This window comes from Schistocerca serialis, chromosome 10, assembly GCF_023864345.2.
Source record: "Schistocerca serialis cubense isolate TAMUIC-IGC-003099 chromosome 10, iqSchSeri2.2, whole genome shotgun sequence".
In the NCBI taxonomy this organism is placed as follows: Eukaryota; Metazoa; Arthropoda; class Insecta; order Orthoptera; family Acrididae; genus Schistocerca; species Schistocerca serialis.
The window spans coordinates 225,885,157-225,909,687 of NC_064647.1; the positions used below are offsets into that span (position 1 = coordinate 225,885,157).

The 24,531-nt window shown below is 41.9% G+C and overlaps 1 protein-coding gene across 5 annotated transcripts in view; it reads left to right on the forward strand.

Moving 5' to 3' along the window:
• Positions 1-24,531, forward strand: part of LOC126424964 (zinc finger matrin-type protein CG9776-like) — a 278,906-nt gene that overhangs the window by 110,532 nt on the left and 143,843 nt on the right. For all 5 annotated transcript variants that reach the window (XM_050087838.1, XM_050087837.1, XM_050087839.1 and 2 more), the window contains one exon: positions 18,951-19,071. In XM_050087838.1, coding sequence (XP_049943795.1) covers positions 18,951-19,071 — 121 coding nt within the window. The remainder of the gene's footprint in view (positions 1-18,950; positions 19,072-24,531) is intronic.

Sequence of the window (24,531 nt, forward strand, 5' to 3'; positions counted from 1 at the left end):
CCCTCTATATGCTCCTTACTGTCGTAATGTGAAAGACAAGCTGGACCTCACCAGAGGCCCCCAAAACCAGATACATAGCGTGGCCGAGGCAGCGAAGAATGCACCCTTCGAGCCAACGCCGTGAACCTCGATAGTGGCGGTAGTAGACAACGTCGCCTGGGGCAAAAGCAGGTGTCTGCTGCTGCACAGGAACCTGATGCGGCGGATATAGCAAAGACATCAAGGTTCGATGAGGGCGACTGTGGAGCAACTCAGCCGGCAAGCGACCATCTCGGGGCTGAGAGCGATACGAGGACAAAAAGAGTAATAACGCGTCCTCCCGAGAATGCGACTCTTTTAACTTCAACATCTGTGACTTGAGAGTCCTGACTGATCGTTCAGCGGCACCGTTTGACTGTGGCGAAAACGGCGCGGACGTCAGATGTTGAATACCATTGGCCTTGCAGAATGACTGAAATTTTGCGGACATGAATTGTGGGCCATTGTCGGAAACAATAGTCTGTGGAAGACCTTCAATGCAAAAGATAGCAGATAACGCTTGGATGGTGGCAGAAGACGTTGTGGAAGACATCCGGACAACAAAAGGGAAATTACTGAATGAATCTACAACAACCAACCATCGAGCATTCCAGAATGGACCAGCAATATTGATGTGTAAGCGTTGCCAAGGGGAAGTGGCTTTTGGCCATGCAAAGAATTTTCGCGGTGGTGCTGATTGTTGTTAGGCACACACCCTGCAAGAAGAGCACATATTCATAATCGCAGCATTGATTCCGAACCAAGTACAGTGCTCACGAGCAAGTTGTTTCATTCTCACTATACCCCAATGTCCTTGGTGGAGAAGCTGTAAGACAGAGGACTGTAACGAACGTGGGACCACGACCCTGGACTGATCATTATCAAAACGCAACAGCAAAACACCACGTCGTACAAAAAGTCTCTCCTGGTGAGCAAAAAATCGGCGAACCAACGGGTCCCCGATCCGTGACTTTGACAAGGGCCATTGCATAGCAACAAAACGCAGAATGGGAGCAAGGACAGGGTCGGCGCTGTGGCTGTAGCTACACAACGAAAATCAATCGGAAATGATTCACCATGTCATCGGTTTCCGAATCAATGAACATGCAAGCAAGTTTGGAGGAATCAAATGCTCTATCCTCAGCAACAGGCAAACAGGACAACGCATTGCCATTTCCGTGCTTAGCAGTGGACCGATATAAGATATCGTAGCGGTACTGCGAGAGGAAAATAGACCAGCAAATGAATTTCTGCGCTGTACGTGGAGGTACAGGCTCGGTCGGATGAAAAAGCGATGTCAAAGGTTTGTGGTCTGTGATGATGGTAAAGTGACGACCATACAAGAAATCATGAAAGTTTGTAACACCAAATACGAGAGCCATTGCTTCTTTCTCGATCTGTGAATAATTTCTTTGTGCAGACGAGAGCAATTTGGGTGCAAAGGCAATAGGGCGATCGTGCGAACCATCTTTGTGCGCAAGCACAGCACCGCTCCCGAAATCCGATGCATCCACCATCAACAAAAGGGGCTTCCGGGGATTGAATGGCGTAAGGCAAGTATTGGAAAGCAACGCCGATTTCAACTGGCGAAAGGCGCGTTCGCATTCCGTCGTCCAGACGAACGGAACACCTTTACGGCGTAAGCGATGAAGTGGAGCTGAAATGGAAGAGGCCTGTGGAACATAGCGATGATAATAGTTAATTTTTCACAGCACACTCTGTAGCTGCTTCAAATTCTGTGACGAAGGCAAGTCTTGTATGGCACGGAGGTGCTCGGGACTGGGATGTATGCCTTGGGCATTGAGTACATGTCCCAGGTAGGGTAAGTCACGAGCAAAAAACACACATTTGTCCTTCCGCAAGCGAAGATCATTTTGTCGCAAGACCTGAAATAATATTCTGAGATTGGCTAAATGTTCTTCTTCCGTCTTGCCGGAGATCACAATATCATCCAGATAGTTTGCTGCTGTAGGGACCGACGCACAAACAGTTTGTAGATATTGCTGAAACAATGCAGGAGCGGATGCACACCCGAATAGCAGTCGTTTGAATCGATACAAACCAAGATGCGTGTTAACCACCAAAACGTGCTGGGATTCTTCGTCCACCGGTATTTGCAAGTACGCATCTGCTAGGTCCAACTTCGAAAAATATTTACCCGGGCACAGTTTGTCAAAAAGATCTTCCGGGGGGGGGGTAAAGGAAAAGTTGCAGTCACTAGTTGTGGATTCACTGTTGCCTTGAAGTCCACACAAAGTCTCAATTTTCCCGAAGGTTTTGGCAAAATTACTAAGGGTGATGCCCAGAGAGAAGCCTGCACACGTTCAATTATACCTTGTGATTCCAAATCGTGTAATGTTTTTGCGACCTCATCACGCAATGCATGGGGAACATTGCGCGCTCTGAAAAATTTCGGTTGCGCGTTTACTTTCAGTTCCAAATGTGCTTTATAGTTCTTAGCGCAACCGAGGCCCGGTGCAAAAATGTCTGCAAATTCGTCACATGGACGAGAAACACTGTCGGAAGGCACAGTCTGGTTCACTGATAGAACCTGATTTACTGTAGACAAGTTAAACAACTGAAATAAATCTAAACCAAACAAGTTCACTGCAGAAGAAGAATGAAGGACGTAAAAGGACACAAGTTTTGTTTGTCCTTTGTATGTTGCAAGAAGGCTGCACTGTCCTAACACAGGGATCTTGTGACCTGAATAGGTAGTTAACTTAACAGTTGCGGCACGCAATGGAGGTGTGCCCAGCAGTTCGTAAGTGTCTTGATTGATCAGTGAAACTGCAGCCCCGGTATCGAGCTGGAATGGTATCACTTTGCTGTTAATGTCCAAGTCCACAAAAAGTTTCTGCTGACGACAAGAGCGACTGTCTCGTGCAGCGTGAACTGACAGTGGTACAAAATCACTTGTGACTTGACGGGAGTTCCTGCAATGTCGACGCACACTATCTGTGGGACGAACACAGTCACTGTTAGAGAGAGTGGCACTGGGCGGAGTGGCATGAACTATATGGATTTCCATGGGCGAAATGTCGCAAGCCTGAGTATCCTTGGTTCGATTCTGATTCTGGCGCGAAGCAAAGGGCCAGGAATGATTTTGAGTTTCCGATCTGAGCTTTTTCTTGCAAACACTTTGAACATGTCCTTTTTTATTACAGTAAAAGCAAATAGCTTGGCGTGATGGACAATTCTCACGCAAATGTCTAGTAGCACACCGCGGGCATGATTTTAGCACTGCATGTACTTGCCAGCGCGATACACATGGCTGAGAGCCTGGTGGCAGCGGCGCAGCCAGGCGCGAGGACTGTTTACTGTTCCGTGCAGCTCGCCCAGTGGGCCGGTTAACCTGACACACGGGTGACGAAGTTTCAAATGATTCCTGAGCAAAGTCAAGTGTGTCCTGCCGATCCAATATGTCCATCACTTGTTGAAGGGAGGGATTGACTAGTTTCAAAATCTGTTCCCGTATACGAACATCAGAAATGTTCTGTGCAATTGCATCACGTACCATAGTATCTGAATAAGGGAGTCCACATTGACACTCAAAAGCACAATCCCTACTAAGGCCTTGCAAGGTTGCAACCCACTCCCGAGCCGTACGTTTTATACGAAAGAAGGTATACCATTTGGCAACTACATTGACTGATTCTTTGAAATATGCATCTAATGCAGACAAAATTTCGTCATAGGACAGAGTTGCTACGTCGCGTCGGGGAAATAATTTGACTATCACACAGTACGTGTGCAGCCCTATGGAGGACAACAAAAAAGGCTGCCGCTCGTTACCTTGAATTCTGTAGGCGGCGAGATGGAATCCAAATTGGCGTGACCACTCCGTCCAGCTTTCCAGTGCAGCATCAAAAGGATGAAAAGTTGGTGCAACTGCGTTTTGTGGCTGTGTTAGCGGTGGAGCGGCGGCTGCCGCATCGTTTTGCAGCGCACGTTGACCCTGGACGAGCTGTCCATGGGCATCCAGTAAGGCCTGCGTCTGCTGATTCTGTAAGCGATAAAATTCGGACAGTACATCTGCAGATGGTGGCGAAGCCATTACACAAGTAAATCAGTGCAGTACAGTTAAGAACGCGGCGTTGTCTCGTCGCCAATGTTGTGGGTTGGCAGGAAAGCCAACACCGGGTTACTAGAGGGAGCCGAAAGGCACGCGTCTTAACTTGCGCAGGCTGGCGTGAGGTCTGGAACAGGACAAGGAAATTAGACTTTAGAAAAAACGGACGTAGCTGGTGGAATACTTAACTTTAATCCATAAATGGTGAACGTCGCTCTTGACTGTACATTATTCACAATATCAATAGTAACTGAACATGGTGCCTTGCTAGGTCGTAGCAAATGACGTAGCTGAAGGCTATGCTAACTATCGTCTCGGCAAATGAGAGCATATTTTGTCAGTGAACCATCGCTAGCAAAGTCAGTTGTACAATTGGGGCGAGTGCTAGGAAGTCTCTCTAGACCTACCGTATGGCGGCGCTCGGTCTGCAATCACTGATTGTGGCGACACGCGGGTACAACATATACTAACGGACTGCGGCCAATTTTAAGGCTACCACCTAGCAAGTGTGGTGTCTCGCGGTGACACCACAATTATACTACCAAACTTTCTTTGACAACAATCTTTGACGTGGTGCAAAAGGGGGTTTCACACTGTCATCAAATATGTTATGAAAGTTCCTTCATAATGGCCGACGACGACTTAATACTATTCTCTGCAGTACAATTTTACTTACGGCATTGACAGTATAGTGTGCTGATGTTGGCAACACCATCTTCATATAATGCAAATATTTTGTTAGGAAATGTTCATTTTATGAGTATAACTAATTGACTGAGCGGACAAGGGTACATACAAGAATTTGTTAACCATAGAGCAAGAACAGATTAAATTATTTACGTCGTGGTGAAATGAATTCCCAGCAATGAATGGTCGTTGCCAACATCAACGTACTATGTCACCGATGCCGTAAGTAAAATTATACCTTGTGTATAGTTCCATGCACTGCAATTGCATCGTCATTGCATTTGCAAGAGAAGCAGAAGAAAAGGAAACATACTTTGGTGAAGCCGTGGACTTCACGACGAGATGCGAAAGATTACAACAAAATTTTCTACGGGAGCTGCAAGTCAAGGACGTAAAGTTGAATGAAAATTCCTTTGGGAATGGACGAGAATACACTTCAATATGTGCTCAAGAAAGTGGATCCTCATATTATGAAGCTAAACACTCTCCTCAGAAATGCTACATCTGCAAAAGACACTGAGATTTCTAGCTACTATAGTTAACAGTGCTGGTATAGCACTCTAATGCTGCAGTGCACATTGATGAAAATAATACCAGAAATGTTTGAAGATATTTATAACACACTGAGGGAGGAATATATGAAGGCAATTAAATTTAATACTTACTGCAGTCATGAAACATTAAACTTTATGTTCTTGGGGGTACATCCTAAACCGTACTTCATGGCTAATAGCATCCACAATTTTCTTATAACTCTCACTTTTTATTCTGTTTTTGTATTCGAAATGTCATAAGCTACACAGTGCTTCATCTTCCTCGAATATTTCTATTGATTTCATTATATATGCAACGCACCATGTAAATTTGGGAGTCATGTTGATAAACATTGTGTGTTGGACAGCTGCAGCACTCTAGTGCTCCAAGCGGTTTATTTCTCCTTGCAGTAAACATAAGACGAACTCTTCCTTTGATCAAATCTAAGGCGAGGCACTAGATTTGATAAAAGAAAATTTGAGCGATGCCTAACTTTGACAAAGTTCCTTATTACACTATCAAATTTTATTATAGTATAATATTGACATTACCAATCCACTTCCCAGCAACCCACTCTGAAACACTGCATCATAACCTGTGCACACTGTGAATATTTCACCAGGACACGAAAAAGAACATATAAGTGAAAAACATATGAATAAAGTTTTACTGTACATCCACAGCTTGGGTTTTCTTACAGTGCTATGGATGTCTGTATGTGTCCTTAGCTGCTGACCTCTCACTCCTGTGGATGAGTTACTTCCATATCTCAGTGAATAAAAGAAGGTGTGAGTATTTATCATACAACATAAGTGCCTCATTGTGTGCTATCATTTATGAAACACCTCATTTTGATATCTTGAATTGTTTGAGAAGTGACGATTGCTTTGACCACATAATTTGCAATGCACAAGGACATGAAGGTGTACGTTGCGTATGAGTTTTTTTTTTTTAAGAAAACTGTTGGGCAAATTCTGATAAGTCTGCATGAACGAAACTGGGCAGACCACACGTAACCATCTCTCGGATACAGAACCCAGTAACTCAAGAGTGAAATGAGATATCATTCTGTTCTCAATTTTAAATGAAATTTCAATATCTTATTTATGTTTCATTCACTGCAATGTATGAGCTAAGTTCAATCATATGCAAAGTTTCCGCCGTGCTTGTATATCTTTGTAAACTCTTCGGCATTGTTCACAGTGTTTTTCTATTCTGTTCTTTATCGAGAGAATATATCAGACTGGAAGATGTGCAAAAGTCAAATTTTTTTCAGCTAACAATCTTTGAAAAATTGGTTGATAAGTATATCATATTGGCCAGAATGCCATTTCTGAGCACAGACACCACCATTTGGTGAGCAATACTGCCATGACTAAAAGCCCCCCTTAACACGGAATGCAGAGAGCACTTCTGTAGTGGCGAAAAGGTTAAGGCAACCGTTTGCCTCAATGATGGCATATCTGGACACAACCTTCAGTTGGTGTCACAATAAATGTGATTCATTCAATCAGGCGACACATTTACATTGATCCTCAGTCCAATCTCAGTCACCACAAGGTCACTTTAATTATAATCGAGGTTGTTATTACTTCAACATGGGAATATGTATGGGTCACCTGCTGTAGAGCATCATATTGGACATTTTCCACTGAACAGTGTGTTCCAAACCACTTGTACCAGCACTGGCATTGTACTCTGTCAACAGATCTGCCTCATTTATAAAGCAAACAGGTGTCTGACCTCCACATTGTGTGATAAGGTGCCATAACAATCTGCCCCTTCTCAAAATCAATTGTCAGTATGTTTCTCCATTTGTAGCCCCATGTTGTCACTAGAATGATTTCTGATTGCTCTATGCTCTGCTTCTATGAGGGCAGTCTAAAATGTTCTCAGACTGAAATGAAAACAACAATTTATGCTTTCAAAAAAGATTTATTATTCAACATAATCTCATCTAATATCAATACATTTCATACAGCAGTGTTAGAATGCAATTATCCCCATTCTGTAGTGTTCCTATGTAAGTGCTGCAAAGTACTCACCTACAGCCACAATGGCTTCTCTATTGGATGAACAGTGCTGACCAGCGAGGAATTTCTCCAGTTTTAAGAACAGATGGAAGTCTGAGGGAGCCAAATCTGAGGAATAGGGTGAGGTGCAAATCCCCCAATTTTCCAACTGCCAAGACACTTTTGTTGAGCAGGTCCATTGTCCTGGTGGAAAATGATTTTAAAAAGCGGGTCTGCTTCCATGAATGCTTCTTGTGTCCAGTTTCATTAGAACTTGAGAGTAGTATTCTCCAGTTTTACCTTTTTCAAGATCATCAGTCAACAAAATTCCTTCTGCAACCAAACACATCGACACTATGAACTTTCGTCGGTACTGTCCTCACCCTCTTAGGAGCTGAAGGACTGGCTTCGATCCACTGTATATAATGCTGCTTGGATTTCGCTGTGTAGTGGTGAATCCATGTTTCATCAACTGTCTTGTATCAATGCAGAAAGTCACAGCTCGTTTTCTTAAAATGCATAAACAGTTTTCAGAAAGTTTCTTGGAGATGCATTTGTGATATGCAATGGGTGCTGACAGAACCCATCTTGGGCAAAGCTTTCTCACATTTAACTCCTAGTGCATTAGCAATTTCACGCACCTTTACATGCCAGTCTTCCAGAATCACATCTTGCACTGTGTCTGATTTCTGGTGTGCTTGCACTTTTAGGAAGTCCTTTGCGTGAATCATAATGGATGCTTTCGCTGTCATTTTTAAACTTGGCTACCCATTTCTTCACGGTGAAAATTCAGGGTGAAGAGCTGTTATATACATTTACAAGCCACAAATGAATTTTGGTTGGTGGTAAACCTTGTTTTACGAAGAATTTAATCACTACATGCTACCTTTTTTTTTTTCCATTTTCAACGCCACAGGCACCGCACCTGCTTCAGACGACTGCCTACATGTCAGTATGCAATGTTACATGGCATACTGACATGTGTACCAACGTAAGGAGGGAAAAAAAGAACACTAGTAGTGCTTGTATGCTTTCTGTGCACCATCACATACCAGCAGTATGGTGGCAGTGGTCAAAATAGAATTTGTTTCTTTAATTTCAATCAAAATCACAAAAATTGTTGTCATGCTATTGATTTCAGTCCATATGGTCCTGCTTTAGCTCTGTTCAGGACATATCTTAATGTAATACATCCGGAATGTCACCGTTCAAAGATATAAACAAAACTAGTTAGACATTTTTGAACATAACAAATGATAAGCATGAAGTAGGCCACAATAGTCATAATTTGAATGGATTAATTCAGAGTGTGATTCTGCTTGTGCCGACGCTGTGACCTAATTGGCGTATTAATTCTGTTCAACAATACCTAGGTAATTTTGTTTATGTCTTTTAACAATGCCAAATTTGCTTTATTATATTGGGATATGTTTTAAACAGATGTGAAGCTGGTCACTATGGACCGATATCAATCGTCTGACGACAATTTTTGTGACCACAGACTGGAATTAAAAGAAGTTAGTGATAATCATCATTGCCAGCTTCTTCTTCTTCTTCTTCTTCTTCCTCCTCCTCCTCCTCCTCCTCCTCCTCCTTCCAAGTCAGGCTTCTTAAACTGTTACAGTCTCATTGAGAAATTCTCATTTCATCTTTTTGTTTGTTGACTTAGCAATTTTACACTGTCGGGGTGGTAGTGTAGCATGGATTTTGGGGTTCTTTTTGAGCGCTTTCATTGTAGATGTTTTCTGCTACTGTTTGGTTGTCCTGAATATAATGTGTGATCTATTCCATTTTAATGTAATTATTGTCAAAAATTGATTGTTTTCGTTGATACATTCTATTTTAAGTTCTTCTGACACATTCTTCATTCCTTTTGTGATCTCATTTGTTGTAACCAGCTGTTTATCTCACGAATTTCATTTCACAGGCTGTTAGTCTTTTTGCGCCTTTCATCTTAACTTTCCAGGCCTTGCTACCACAGCACAGCAGAGGTCTTGCCGAGGTCATATTCTGTTGTGCTTTTGTACTAGGGAAGGTTTCATAACACTATTAATGGCTCCCATTGTTTTTGTATATCTGGTGGCTTTTTCAGCTAGGTCTGTTTCTTCTAGAAATGGTAGTTTATTGGTTAAATGTGTGAATGTGTTCACTCTTTCTAGAAATATTTTTTAAACATAACTCACTTTGTACTGGATATTTCTCAGATAGAATGTGTAAATTTTGTACAGAATGTGCCTGGTTAACTTCCAAAGATGCTTCAAGAGCACAATCAGCTGCAAAAATGTAAACATCTAGCTTCATGTGTCTGTTGATTTGATGAAGCCATGTGGGGTTTCTCTCTAATTGTGGATGGTTTTATTTGTGTTATTAATAAACTAGAGTGTTCAAAAGCCACATCCTTATTGAAAATCTGTTTGTATTCTGACCACCTCTTATAATTTGTCCTCTTTGTTGATACAGATTAAATTTGCATTTTTCAAATGTTGTGTATATTATCAATTCGTTGTTGGGGGATGTGAACATCTACCAGGATCTGTAATGATTTGTTTCTGTTGCTTTTATGAAAAGCTTTTTTAATGTTAAAGAAGGCAGTATGTGTTTCTTGATTAAGTTCTCCGTGTTTTCTGTTAACAGTTTCAGAGAAAAATAGCCATCACAGCATGAATTCTTTTTCAAAATCCATTTTGCTCCTAACCCATGATGGGTTGTTCATAGTGTCTGTACAGTTTATTTTTGACAATGTTGACAAAAATTTTTATGCAGAGTTCAGTGAGCTTAGTCCTCGGTAATTAAACAAAATTTTTCATGTCTGTTTTTTTGAAGATAGGAATGACAATTGAAACTAGTGCTGGAAGTAAGTATGCAGATGGCTTGCATGACGGATATTTCACAAATTCTTGTTGTTTATCATTTACAGCCTTGTTGACATCATCATTCCATTTTCTTAGTCCTTTTTTCCTATGCCATTTTGCATTTTTGCAAAGGCTCAGAGTGGCAGCTTCTCTTAGACTGTGTTGGAGAGTCTCCCATTCTTCCCTGGACCTCTCTTTTATAGACAAGATTTTCACTAGCTCATAAAGTTGTTTTTGGTATAACCAAAGTATACTGGGGTTTCTCAGAATGCGTAAATGGAAGGCAAGTTCTTCATTTGTTGGTAGTTTTTCTACCTCTTTTTATCCTATATTGGTCTTATTAGTATGCAGCTTACCAGAAAGTTGTGATCAGATTCAATTTCATGACCTCAGAACACACTTGTATCCAGTACCATATCAGCCACTTCATTATTACAAAGAATATAATGTATTACTGGCCAGAGATTCCTGACTTCCAGAGAGAATTTATGACTTGCTTTATGTTTGAACATTGTGTTCATAATTCTGAATTGGTTATATACAGCAAAAATCAATTTATCTGTAACCATTACTTTTAGTGTCGCATACATAAGCATTCATGTCCCCCATTACTATGATCAAGTAGGACTTACTGATTTTGCTAATGATATTCTGTAAATAAGAATAGAACTTGTCACTTTCTTCTTTTTCCTGCAACTGGAGCATAGACACTAGTCACTGTTATGTAGCCTTGTGATACTTTCACTTGCAATTTACTGATCATTTTGTCCAGAAAGTCTAGCTGTTGATTGCTGACCTGAAGCCAGATTTGGTTCTTTGTTTTCTGATTAGCTTTGCTGTAAACCTATAAGTAATTTTGAGTCTCATTCGAACCTCCTAAATTCTTTTTGATTTTTGAAATTGCTGCTATTGAAATTCCTTGTTTTGCCCGTATTTCATCTAGCTGGTCTTCTTTAAGGGCTATGCCTTGCACATTCCATGAGGCAATATTTATAATATTCTGCTTTTTCCACTCATTCTTCTTACTTGTACCTGAACCGCCGATGTGGTGGTCAGCCCAACTATTTATGAGTTCAGACTTGAAAGTGTGAAGTTGTGTCCTTCCATTCGGTTGCTGGCCAGTTGGAAGAAAGTCCAGTGATGGGGCTGCCACCATATAGCTTGAGGACCAGCATTGTCTGTTATTTCACTTGTCCTTAACATACAGGACTGGCAATGTTGCCTCTAAACTGAGGAACAGAGAGAATTGTTTTGATTTACCTATTGTTGGGACACAGGATCCACTTCCACCTTCCAAATCATTGGTTGGTGTGGGTTAGGTGTTAATTCTTTATCAGTCACTCCTTATCAAGATTTGTGACAGGCTGAGCATGGTTTCTCAATGTTAGGCCTAAGTTGTCAATAACTACATGGAAGAGAAAATCACAAGACAGGGAGAGGTGGTTGATTACTATGCCTGGATCTACCACTACACAATTTATTTATAGCAGATGATCAAAGGTATTCACACAGTGTAACTGTGGTGCAATCGTGGGTTTGTTTCATGCGATAGCACCTTTATAAAGATAGCACACTCCTTTATTTATGACATTGAACGATTGGTCCCAGCTGCTCTTTTATGGCTCATTGAATTTCAAATACGATGACTTTTAATATTATTCAGCTGAGATTCTGACTATCCATAGAGATCTTGTTTGTAGTTACAGGCCATATGGAGAGTGCCAAACGGTACGATCACTATTGATCATGTAATAGATTTTGGTTCAGAAGCTTGTTGATATTAGTGGTTATGTATGACACCATTTAGGATGTTAACACTCACTATTTCAGCTGCCACAAGGCAGTCAGTGTTTCGGTCATTCCTCGTAAGCCTACCCAATCTTCCTGCGTTTTTGGCAGACTGTTACTTCTTACAGAGTGACGACTGCCTTGCATCCACAATATGTATCCTGCATAACATACACCCCATGTGCTCGTTAGGAGCATCGTTGTCTGGACATCGAACTTATAATGAATAATGAGAGAGCAGCTGTTACATTTAAGTGTAATAACAGTGGTGTCATCACCTGAGTGTATCAGTTTTATTTAATTTCCATCGGTTCCAATGATGCAGTCCACCATCTTTGGCCCCTTCTACAACTCAAGGTGATCATGTTTCCAGGGGAAATCTTTGTCATTCTTCTAGTAAAAGAACTAGAAACCATCAGCATCCTCAGAACTTGTGTGTAGTGTGTCGGGTTGCAGCACATCAACTCAGCAACAAGTTTTGTGCATGACTATCCCTATTGGTAACATGACCACCCTGTCTCTTAGAGGGGCCTGAGGATGTGGTGGATTGTATCACCAAAACCCGTTAAATTAAATGAAACTAATACACACATCTGATAGTGTTATTGTTGCTACACATAAGTAATTGTCTAGCTGTCAAAACAAACTACAGATTGTAAATTTTGATACCGAGTACTCCAAACTGCTTGGATTCATTGTATGATTAGCAGTACCGACAGTAGCAATGCTGAACGACAGTCTCTAGACATGGTAAAGTCTGAAACCACAAACATCTGTCCAGAGAAAAATCCAACTACTAAGCTAAAGAACAATTATAAAGTATGCCAACGGTCAGGTTGTTTGGAATTGTAGCAGTTGAAGTACTTCTTTTTGCCATGGAGACCTTTAGAGCAATGAAGTGAAGTGTTTTTTCTTTTCTTTTTTTCCTTGTTTTTTCCCCCTAGATGGAACTATTTTATAGAAACTGGGAGTATATCAGATTTTAAATGAGTTAAGAAATATTGACAGAATAAACTTATGCTGTTGGTGTTGACTTGCTAAGCACTAGTCTGAAGCAGATAATGAGTTGAAATAGTCACAGGCAGAGCTGTAGTAGTATTTGTAATCATTCAAAAATGCAGTCAGTGTTCAATCAAGAGATGTATTAACTCATTTGGATAGCCCATGACAGATGCATAATGCAATACCTATTGAACGAAGTGTTGCAGCCAGCTTCGCGCAGTTTTCACTGAGATTCTTAGAGTGTGACAGGTTTTGTACTGTTGTGATGAGTTAGTTCACAGTGTTGCATAGCAAGGGTGTAATCACTATTTTCGCTGAAAGCAGTTCATACAATGCTCGTGCTCGCATCATGGTACTTACTCTGTCATCAATTGCTAAGATGTATGTGCTGCAACCTGACGCGTATGCCATCTAACACGGCTACCACATGCCCGACATTCCGTTGTGCACCATTCTGCCTGCCTCAGTATATAGAAATTCAGCTTTTGGGTGGTCCATTTATCTGCCGGGACTGGCTTCCGACATCTTGTTTTTATTGGTAGTGTTCTTGTATCTTGTCCTTTTGTACAAATACATGATTTACATATCTACTTACCATAAAGATGACACATTTACAAATAAGCACAACAAAAAGACTGTTATGCATTAAGCTTTTGGCCAAAGCCTTCATTGGAAAGAGAAACACACACACACACACACACACACACACACACACACACACACACACACACAGACAGTCATGCAAGCTAGCACGTCTTACTCAAAACTGCTATCTCTGGTTACTCAGGCCTGGGTCTGGATAGATGTGTCAAGTTGGAATTTATGTCACGTGCTAAGGTCTATGGTTTCTGGGAAGTGTAAAAAATTTAAGCTTCTACTTCAGTGCAATCAAAAGATAGACACATTTGTGTCACATATTTTGATACTCACAAACTCATTCATCAAAACGTGTAGGCCACTTCCCGTTGACCTAAAATCAAGAACTTTGGCTGGAACCAAGCTTCCACAGTACAAGTAAATGAAAGAATCTGAAAAGTGATGATTTGTAATTACAGTATATTACACATGAAATTTTTTTTTTCATCACTCTTTCTTCATTTCATTTGTTATTCGGTAGCCTGATTGTCTGCCTGCTATAATCCCTTTTTCTCAGGAACACACAGACACATAAAGTTGAAATTTATGTCACTTACGGTCCCTTGGCAATGTAAAAAATGTAAGCTTGTAAGTCAGTGTCACACACTGAAGTACGTGGTCCCTTGGCGGTGTAAAAAAATTTAAGCTTCTATCTTAGTGCAGTCAAAAGATATGACCATAATGTCACATATTTCTATATCTCGCAAGTGTCGATATCAAAAATAGGCAAAATCACCAAGTTCCCAATTCCCAGGACGGATGAAATATCTATATTCATAATTAAGTTTGTGCAGATCCCTCAGTGGATGAGTCTTACTCGTACTTACCCAGATTCAGTATCTAAGACAACTTACTTTGGAAAATCCAGCATGGAATAATGACTTTATAAAAAGAGTAGATGGCTGCTCACCACGTAGTGGAGATGTTGAGTCACAGGCATACACAATAAAAAAACTAATAAACAAGTAGTCTTGCGGCCAGGCCACTTTCTGAATTAGACAACATGTACACACACATTCACACAAACGCAACTCACACACGACTGCTGTCTTTGACTGCTGGAGCCATTTGGCCAGATGATTTTGGCAACCAGATTGGTTGTGTGTGTGAGTTGCATTTATGTGAACATGTGTGTGTATGTTGTCTAATTCAGAAGATGGGCTTTTGGCCAAAAGACTACTTGTTTAGCAGTATTTTGTTGTGCCTGCCTGCAACTCAACATCTCCACTATGTGGTGTGTCACAAATTAACTCTGAACATTCAAGTCTGCCTCCTGACTGTTTCCACCAGTCAGCAGGCTCCCTGAAATATTTCCTTATTTGATCAACCTGTAGCTGGCACAACACTTCTTGGCTTATGTGCCATGACATTGCACCACTGAAATTAAATCATAAATTGCCCTTCCGTTCCCTCCCACTGAACAAAGCGCACTCATTACAAACAGACTCACTCTTTTCTGCCATATTGCTATCAAATGAAGAATAAGTATTGAAAATGACTACCAGTTTTTGGGAGAGAGTAGAAACATGGAGCAGGAATCAGTGCGGATTGTCATGCATGGTCTAGCCAAACAGGTTAGACCCTGAGATACAGAAGTCACCCTGCACTGCTGTTGAGATAGTTTATTGACTGACACATCATAAACAACCTTCTGAAATGAGATGTTGCTGCATGTATCTAGATCAGCCAGCGTTCGCCTTCATAAATATTTTGTCACTACACAAGTTCTCTGAATGTCTGGTCCAAGACAGAGACGTGCAAAGAAAGTGAGAGCATGCATGCTATAAAAGAAGATGAAACTCTGATATATGCATACGAGTGTGAAACTGAGCAGCAAACCGACAGAAGGGGTTTGTTTGCAAAGCACTCAGAACTGCAATGTTAATTTACATATTCTTTACCATTATTCATGGCCCCTATGCCTTTATAAGCTTCTTGAACTTATTGTAGCGGTACCACAGTTTAAGATAGGAAAGTTAGATTCGGTGCAACATTTCTGAGCGCACAAGTTACAGCCAGGCGTGGGCCTGTTGACAGTAAGTTATGCTGACCAGCGGTTGCGAAGTATAATGGAGGCCACAGGGCTGTCGAAACACTGGAAAGAGTAAAAGCAGCGGTTTGCATGGTGCAAGTTACAGGCAGAAGGTTGGTTGTTTGGTTTGGGGAAGGAGACCAGACAGCGTGGTCATCGGTCTCATCGGATTAGGGAAGGATGGGGAAGGAAGTCGGCCGTGCCCATTCAGAGGAACCATCCCGGCATTTGCCTGGAGTGATTTAGGGAAATAACGGAAAACCTAAATCAGGACGGCCGGACGCGGGATTGAACCGACGTCCTCCCGAATGCGAGTCCAGTGTCTAACCACTGCGCCACCTTGCTCGGTCTCAGGCAGAAGGGGTCCACTGGCACAACCTAGGTGTTGTGAGTACATGACTCGGAGTGGCGCGTTAGCAAAACAGAGGCACACAGCCGCGTATAAATAGGTGCCGGTTTTCTAACAAGGCATTCAAGTGTGACATCTCTCCTCGATGGCGGGGCATTTCACATCACCGGCCACACCAGCAGCAGATGGGATGCCAGCGTTCCAGTCCACGGCAGGTCGCTAGTTCGACCCTCAGAGGCCGATGCAGGATCCACAGCCAGCTGATGACGGGCCACTCCACAGCTCGCTACCGCGGACAGACTTAGTGGCTCCCAACACACACCGGAGACATCCAAGGCGAGGGCCGCAGATTCGGACTTCGGATCACATGCTCTTGTCGCCCGCTATCTGAACCATGACGGGAAGAAGCGTGCAGCGGGCTGCCTGCGGTTCCTGACGAGCTGTGCTGAGGCAGCAGGGGCGAAGACGGCCTAGTCGACTGTCAGCGCATTGTGACAATGCGGCCGTACGAGACCGACACACAGTAGTGGCAGCCATTCCCATTCCACGTCAAGCTGTTTCGCAGACAGCGAAGTGGTGTACTCAGCATTGCGGGACCTGGTGACGCAGACTGAGAGGAATGCGGCACTGTAGTTGAAAACAATAAACCACTTGGAAATCTGGGAAGAGTCTTAATACGGTACCTTCTACCCCTTTTCAACATTTGGTGTTGCTGTTATATTTAGTGTCAGAAGTTATGCTCCACCTGTTATTTCATTTCAATTTAGAATTGTTACATCACATTTCTGGCAAATAGTTAGTGAAATTCCAGTGGGGTTAATAAGTTCCTGGCACATTAATACTGTGAGCCATATACTGACTCTAACCTGGGCCGTTGCATTTGGCTAGCAACTGATCTCTCCAGGCACTACTAATGATAGGACTCAGCACACACTCTACGGCTACATCTACATCTACACCCTGCGAACCACTGTGAGGTGCATGGCAGAGGGTATGTCCCATTGTACCATTATTATGGGTTCTTCCTGTTCCATTCATGTATGGAGCATGGGAAGAACGATTGTTTGAATGCCTCTGTGCATGCAGTAATTATTCTAATCTTATCGTCATGATCCCTATGTAAGTGATACGTAGTGGCTTGTAGTATATTCTTAGAGTAATCATTTGAAGCCAGTTTTTAAAACTTTGTTAATAGGCTTCCTTGGGACAGTTTACATCTATCATTAAGAGTCTTCCAGTTCATTTCCTCCAGTATCTCTGCGACACTATGCCATGGGTTAAGCAAATCTATGACCATTTGTGCTGCTGTTCTCTGTATACGTTCAGTATTTCCTGTTAGTCCTATCTGGTATGGGTCCCACACACATGAAGTATTTTAGAACCGGTTGCATGAGTGATTTGTAAGCAATCTCCTTTGTATATTTATTCCACTTCCCCAGTATTCTACCAATAATCTGAAGTGTACCATCTGCTTTACCCACGACTGAACCTGCGTGATCATTCAATTTCATATGCCTGTGAAAGGGAAATGTCCCATCTTCGAGTCCCAGTAAGGCACACAATTTCAATTTGCTAGGAAGTTTCAAGTCAGCACACACTTCACTGCAGAGTCAAAACTCATTCTGGAAAATTGTGTATTGTCTTAACAAAACATACAGTAATCAGATTACATCAACTTTCTGGGTTCCATGTACTGAATTAGAATGAATGACAAATATCATTTTAACATTTGATTAACTAACATCCATTGTTCGTAAACCAACACTTTGGAACACATTGTATTTCCAAGGTAGGCCGGTTATCCACAGAATGTCTTACCCCCAGGTATTTTCTGTCATGAAGTTTCTGCGCTCACCATCCCATTTTGAAGATGCGTGCTGTACTTCATTAAATCTCACCCCATGCAAATAAACATAACAACCCAGTTAAAAATATGGACCTATACATTTGACATCTTATTTCATAAAGCGACGTGTATCACCACAACTCCCAAGAAAATGATCACTCATTCATTAGACTACAATGCACACGTCACAACAGCCACTTTAGAAAATTAAAGAACATGTAGTGCTGAAATTTTGTGCAACAATTTGTGCATCACAATTTGATGATAAAATAAGGAGAAATGAGCGAAAACATAGCATTGATCTTCAGTGTGATAACACTAGCTGTCACAAATCTTCATCTTGCTCCTCGCCTATTTTGTCATGCTCTTTGTGGTTGGCCTGTTATTCGTGTTGTGGCAATGTTCCTTACCCACCACTCCCCTTCCTTACCCCGCTCTCCATGCCACCCTCCACACCCCGTCTCCCCCTCCAGACATGAAATCTGTGTACCTAGTCTGTATTCATCTGATGTAAAGCTTGTGTTCTGGTGTGAGAACATTTCCAAAATGTTTGTGAAATGTGTATCAGAGCTGGGACATGGTTACTTTGTCAGATGTTAGAAGACTGCCTAAAAACCAAACCACATCAAGACCAGCTATTGATCATATTGATTACTTGACTGAGAAAAACATTTAATTAATTTCTCATTGTCCATATTCATCTGTTTATCACTTGTTGGCTACTATTTCTTGTTGCCTTATGTAAAAAAGGATCCCCTCGAGATGCTGTTAAGTCCTGTGAAACTCGTGTTTTTAAGGTACCAATATTAGAGTGGAAAAAGAGTTTTTACAATTGCTCTAAACACATGCAAAAAGGTAAAAATTTGAAAGGCAAATATTTTGATAAACAATAAAGCAATAACTTCCAAAAAATATTTCTTTTGTTGTTTTTATTAAACTTAAAAGGCTATAGTAACTATAGTAACATTGTATTCTGTTTGTGTCTCAGTTGATTAATGTATTCTGTAATTTTTACCATTCTTCTGGTTTATTCCTTCTTTCACATGTGGGAACCAGTGTGTACCATACCATATTCCTTTCACTGAGTTATTAAATTTTTACAAGCCCTTTCCACATGTGCAGGAGTACAGCACATCTGGGCAAGCAGCAGGACAGTCTTGGCAGAACAGTTCCTTGTCTACCATGTATTCTGAAGCGGCACCAGCACCAGGTTCTGGTGGAGACGGCGGTACATCGACAGCAGGTGAGTTTGTGACACAGCCACTAGAGAAGTTGCACCATACTCTAATTCACAACTGACAGCATATCGACAGCTTCATAAATGTCACTTTTTATAGTCAGTGACAGATTTAAGAGGACCGACCCTTGTGTACTAAATACTATATCTCCTAAGTGTGTTGTACACTTTCATAAATGAATAACATGACTTGTAATTGACTTCGAAGAATTCTCCACATATTTACTCTTTGAGGTGACACATTTTTCCCAATGGCAGAGGCCCCAGTGGGATCTTTGGCATGGAAATCTGCATTTCGGCTATTCACAAAATTTTCTAACTCAAAAATTACTTATCAACACTCTGGAAGTGCCTGCCGTGCAGTGATATCTTCATAGGAGGAAAGAGGGATGTGTTGTAATGTGTCACGAGCCAGGGCATTATTGTGAAACTGAAGCATCCTCTCGGTCAGCTTTCTGAAACATTTAATCATGACAGCCTCCAGTAATCTCATCAGAAGATTCCAGTAGTATGCTTCTATCACGGATTGCCTTGTACAAGCTTAAGATCTCATTACACGGACCTGGCATTCAAACATTGGTGTTGAGTATGCCATGTTCACCATGCTGCTGAATGCTCAGGAACTATGCAGCTTGTGCATATGGTATGTGTGGTGTATGTGATAGTATCTAGCTTGCAGATCGTATAGTTCGTTTACAAAATAGATGGGTGAAAAAACTTTTTGTTAGCTCTGTTAATGCATTAGTGTACAATGACAGATATATCCACTTTGGTACTCTTGCGTCGTAATGTACAGTGACAGGTATGTCCATTGCCATACAGCTGACCTGTAATGCCACTTTAGTGGGGTTCTGCTTTACTGGCTCTTCTGACATTAGTTCACCCACATTGGCAATAACTGACACAACCTGTATATGTTGAAACAGAACAGTGGGCCTCGTGAGAGAGCATTTTTTTACGGTGTAACGCTGTAACATGCACGATATCTGATCCATATGAATCTGAAGGTGAAATAATATGCTAGTTGCTTGAAGAAAGTGATTTAAGAGTTGTTGGTGAAGGAATGGATTTGAAAACAGTGATTATTCAAAATCTGCCTCTAGTGACAATGGTATTTGTGACTATGGAGAGGATTTATACACACAACAATGACGGCAACTTATGGAAGCCAGAAGCAAGTAGAAGTTCACTGACAGTTACTGATGAGTGGAAGTGGGATAATGTTTGGAATAGCTCTCATGTTAGCAACAGCAACAATGAAGTTAATATAGTTTGCTGGTTTCTGCAGATCCTTAGGCCAGAACGCAACATAAATGACAGTGACAAGAGAATCGAGAAGAAAACTCACTATGATTCGAAGCAAGTAGGATCATTTTCCTACAAAAATACTCTAAAGAGACAAAAAAGCATTCCCCACTAGAATATGCACGGTGTGTTGCAGCAGAGGACAATGTAGATAATCCTGCTTTCAATATGATCAGGGCAAAGTTTTTCTACGTGTGGAGGATTGTTTTAACACCTGTCATATTCAATTAAACTTTGTTTGAATATATCTCATACAGGGTGTCCCACTCGAAAGAGGCCTCACGAACAAGTGTAGTAATTCCACTGAAATTGCACCATGTAATTTGTGATTATTGTTGTGGCAACACTGTACTCTGCAACATGGTTTGATGCCACAGTGTGTTTTCCTCATGTCACTGGCTGGAGTCCAGTGTTTGGTGTCAGTGTATCACTGTTCTATCGAAGAGTGAGTGTTTCTTGTGAAACAATATTAGATTCTGGTTCCATTAAGGCATGTCAGTGACTGTTTGTTGAATGTTTTGGGGACCAGCATATACTGTCTAAATGCTGCATACAAAAGTTAGTGAACAAGATGGAGAGCCATGAAACTGTGTAGGGTCTTCATGGCAGGGGTCAGGCACCATTATCGGAAAAAAAAGACGATTAATGTGATACAATGATTGTTGGCCTCTCTTGCAAAGTCTGTTCAACTTGTATCTTAGAAATGTGGAATGTCATGGAGCACATGTCACAGAGCTGCAAAGAAAGCCAGCATGTATTCATACAGGTTTACAGCTGTTCATGAGCTGAATGCCAGTGATGAAGACAAACGCGTTACATTTTGCCATTGGTTTCAGCAATTTATTGCTTAGGTGCCAGGAATAAAGCAGTACACATCGTTCATTGATGAGGCTGGTTCCACCTCTCTGGCTATATAAACTCTCAGAATACACATGTGTGGTGTAATAAAAATCCACATGCACTGGTCGAGCAACCCCCGCATTCAAAAAAGATTGGTGTGTTCTGTCCAGTAGCATCACATATCACATTTCATCATCAGGCATTCCCCCCCCCTCCCCCTACTGTGACAAGTGCAGTTTACATCGAAATGCTTCAGGAATTTGTGAACCATTTGCACGAATTTCTGAACGAGTTGGATGATGATGAACTTACCTGGCTGGTACCAACAGGATGGTCTAACATGCCACACGTCTCGAGCGACTGTGGCTGATGTTGAATCATTTTCCCCTGGTGGACTTGATTTTCAAAGGACTGCTGCCCCCAAGGTCACCTGATAAAACACTGCCTGACTTTTTCATCCAGAGTGGACTAGAAGGCAAGGCTTACAAGAACAAAACACAAAACTTGGGAGATTTATGGGAGAATATCATCCATGAAATCCAGGCAGTGACGCCAGAGGTTCTGGCAGCATCAGTTGAGAATCTGCAGCATCGTGTTCAATTGTGTTTACAAGTTGAGGGCAATCACTTCCAACACCTTCTGTGATTCAGCTTTATTTCCCCATGAACAATGTATGACGTGTTTTATGCAAAGCCTGTAAATGTAAATTAAGCAAATGTATGTTTGTGGGGCCACTTTTGAATGGAACACCGTGTAATACGATGTCCATATAGAATAAAATGACCACTGTAAAATAGCGTTCAGTATGAGCACTAAAGTTGTCAGAAATATGTGTACGGCTGTGTGAAAATTTTAACAAATAAACACACCAAAGTGCCAAAGAAACTGCTGTTGGCATGTGTATTCAAACACAGAGATATGTAAACAGGCAGAATATGGCCCTGCAGTCAGCAATGACAATATAAGACAAAAAGTGTCTGGCACAGTTGTTTGATTGGTTACTGCTGCTACAATGCTGGGTTATCAAGATTTAAGTGAGTTTGAATGTGATGTTATAGTCGGTGCACAAGCAGAGGGACACAGCACCTCTGAGGTAGTGCTGAAGTGGTGATTTTCCCATACGACCATTTCAAGAGTATACCATGAATATCAGGAATCTGATAAAACATCAAATCCCCAACATCGCTGCAGCTGAAAAAAGATCCTGCAAGAACAGGACCAACGACTACTGAAGAGAATCATTCAGCATGATAGAAGTGCAACCCTTCTGCAAATTGCTCCATATTTCAACAAATTGCTCCATATTTCAATGCTAGGCCATAAATACGTGTCAGCGAGTGAACCATTCAACAAAACGTCATCGGTATGGGCTTTTGAAGCCAAAGGCCCGCTCGTGTACCCTTGATGACTGCATGACACAAAGCCTTACAATTTGCCTGGGCCTGTCAATACCAGCATTGCACTTTTGATGACTGGAAACATGTTGCCTGGTCAGATGAGTCTCGTTTCAAATTGTATCGAGTGGATGGACGTTTACGAGTATGGAGACAACCTCATGAATCCGTGGACCCTGCATGTCAGCAGGGGACTGTTCAGACTGGTGGAGGCTGGTGTGGGACATGTGCAGTTGGAGTGATTTGGGCCCTGATACGTCTAGATAAAACTCTGACAGGTGACACATTTGTAAGCATCCTGTCTGATGACATGCATCCATTCACGTCCATTGTGCATTCCGACAGACTTGAGCAATTCCAGCAGGACAATGCGACACCCCGCATGTCCAGAACTGCTACGGAGTGGCTCCAGGAACATTCTTTTGAGTTTAAACACTTTGTCTGGCTACCAAATTCCCCAGACATGAACATTATTGAGCATATCTGGGATGCCTTGCAACGTGCTATTCAGAAGAGATCTCTACCCCCTTGTACTCTTAACAGATTTATGGACAGCCCTGCGGAATTCATGGTGTCAGCTCTCTCCAGCACTACATCAGATATTAATGGAGTCCATGCCATGCCCATGCCCATATGGCACTTCTGCATGCTCACAGGGCCCCCTATACGATATTAGGCAGGTGGACCAGTTTCTTTGGCTCTTCAATGTAGTATGCCAATGGGTTAAAATGGATATTTTCTCACTTGTCCATATGCTAGCTGTGTTGTTCTGTCCATAGCATACTTAAAAATAGCTTCATTACCAATGAACATCTTATAAGGCAAAAAATGAAAGTTCCATATACAATAAGTAAGAACATCAGCTATTAAAGTTCCATTACAAAAATCATGATAGAAATTTACAATAGCCTTCCATATAAGATGAAAATTATTTCATCATTGTCGCTTTTCATAAAACTCTAAAGACATTCATATTTGATCACTGTTTCTATTCAGTACCAGAATTTGTAGAACATGTGATCACTGTTTCTATTCAGTACCAGAATTTGTAGAACATGTGAAATACAAGACTAAACAAGAAAATGCTACAGATTTTACTGCAAGTAGTGCAAGCTCTGCTGTAGATGAAGTCAATCAAAGAAACACCCGTCTGAAGGGCACACTTTTATTTACATTACTTAAAGTTTTATACACTCCTGGAAATTGAAATAAGAACACCGTGAATTCATTGTCCCAGGAAGGGGAAACTTTATTGACACATTCCTGGGGTCAGATACATCACACATGATCACACTGACAGAACCACAGGCAACAGAGCATGCACAATGTCGGCACTAGTACAGTGTATATCCACCTTTCGCAGCAATGCAGGCTGCTATTCTCCCATGGAGACGATCGTAGAGATGCTGGATGTAGTCCTGTGGAACGGCTTGCCATGCCATTTCCACCTGGCGCCTCAGTTGGACCAGAGTTCGTGCTGGACGTGCAGACCGCGTGAGACGACGCTTCATCCAGTCCCAAACATGCTCAATGGGGGACAGATCCGGAGATCTTGCTGGCCAGGGTAGTTGACGTACACCTTCTAGAGCACGTTGGGTGGCACGGGATACATGCGGACGTGCATTGTCCTGTTGGAACAGCAAGTTCCCTTGCCGGTCTAGGAATGGTAGAACGATGGGTTCGATGACGGTTTGGATGTACCGTGCACTATTCAGTGTCCCCTCGACGATCACCAGTGGTGTACGGCCAGTGTAGGAGATCGCTCCCCACACCATGATGCCGGGTGTTGGCCCTGTGTGCCTCGGTCGTATGCAGTCCTGATTGTGGCGCTCACCTGCACGGCGCCAAACACGCATACGACCATCATTGGCACCAAGGCAGAAGCGACTCTCATCGCTGAAGACGACACGTCTCCATTCGTCCCTCC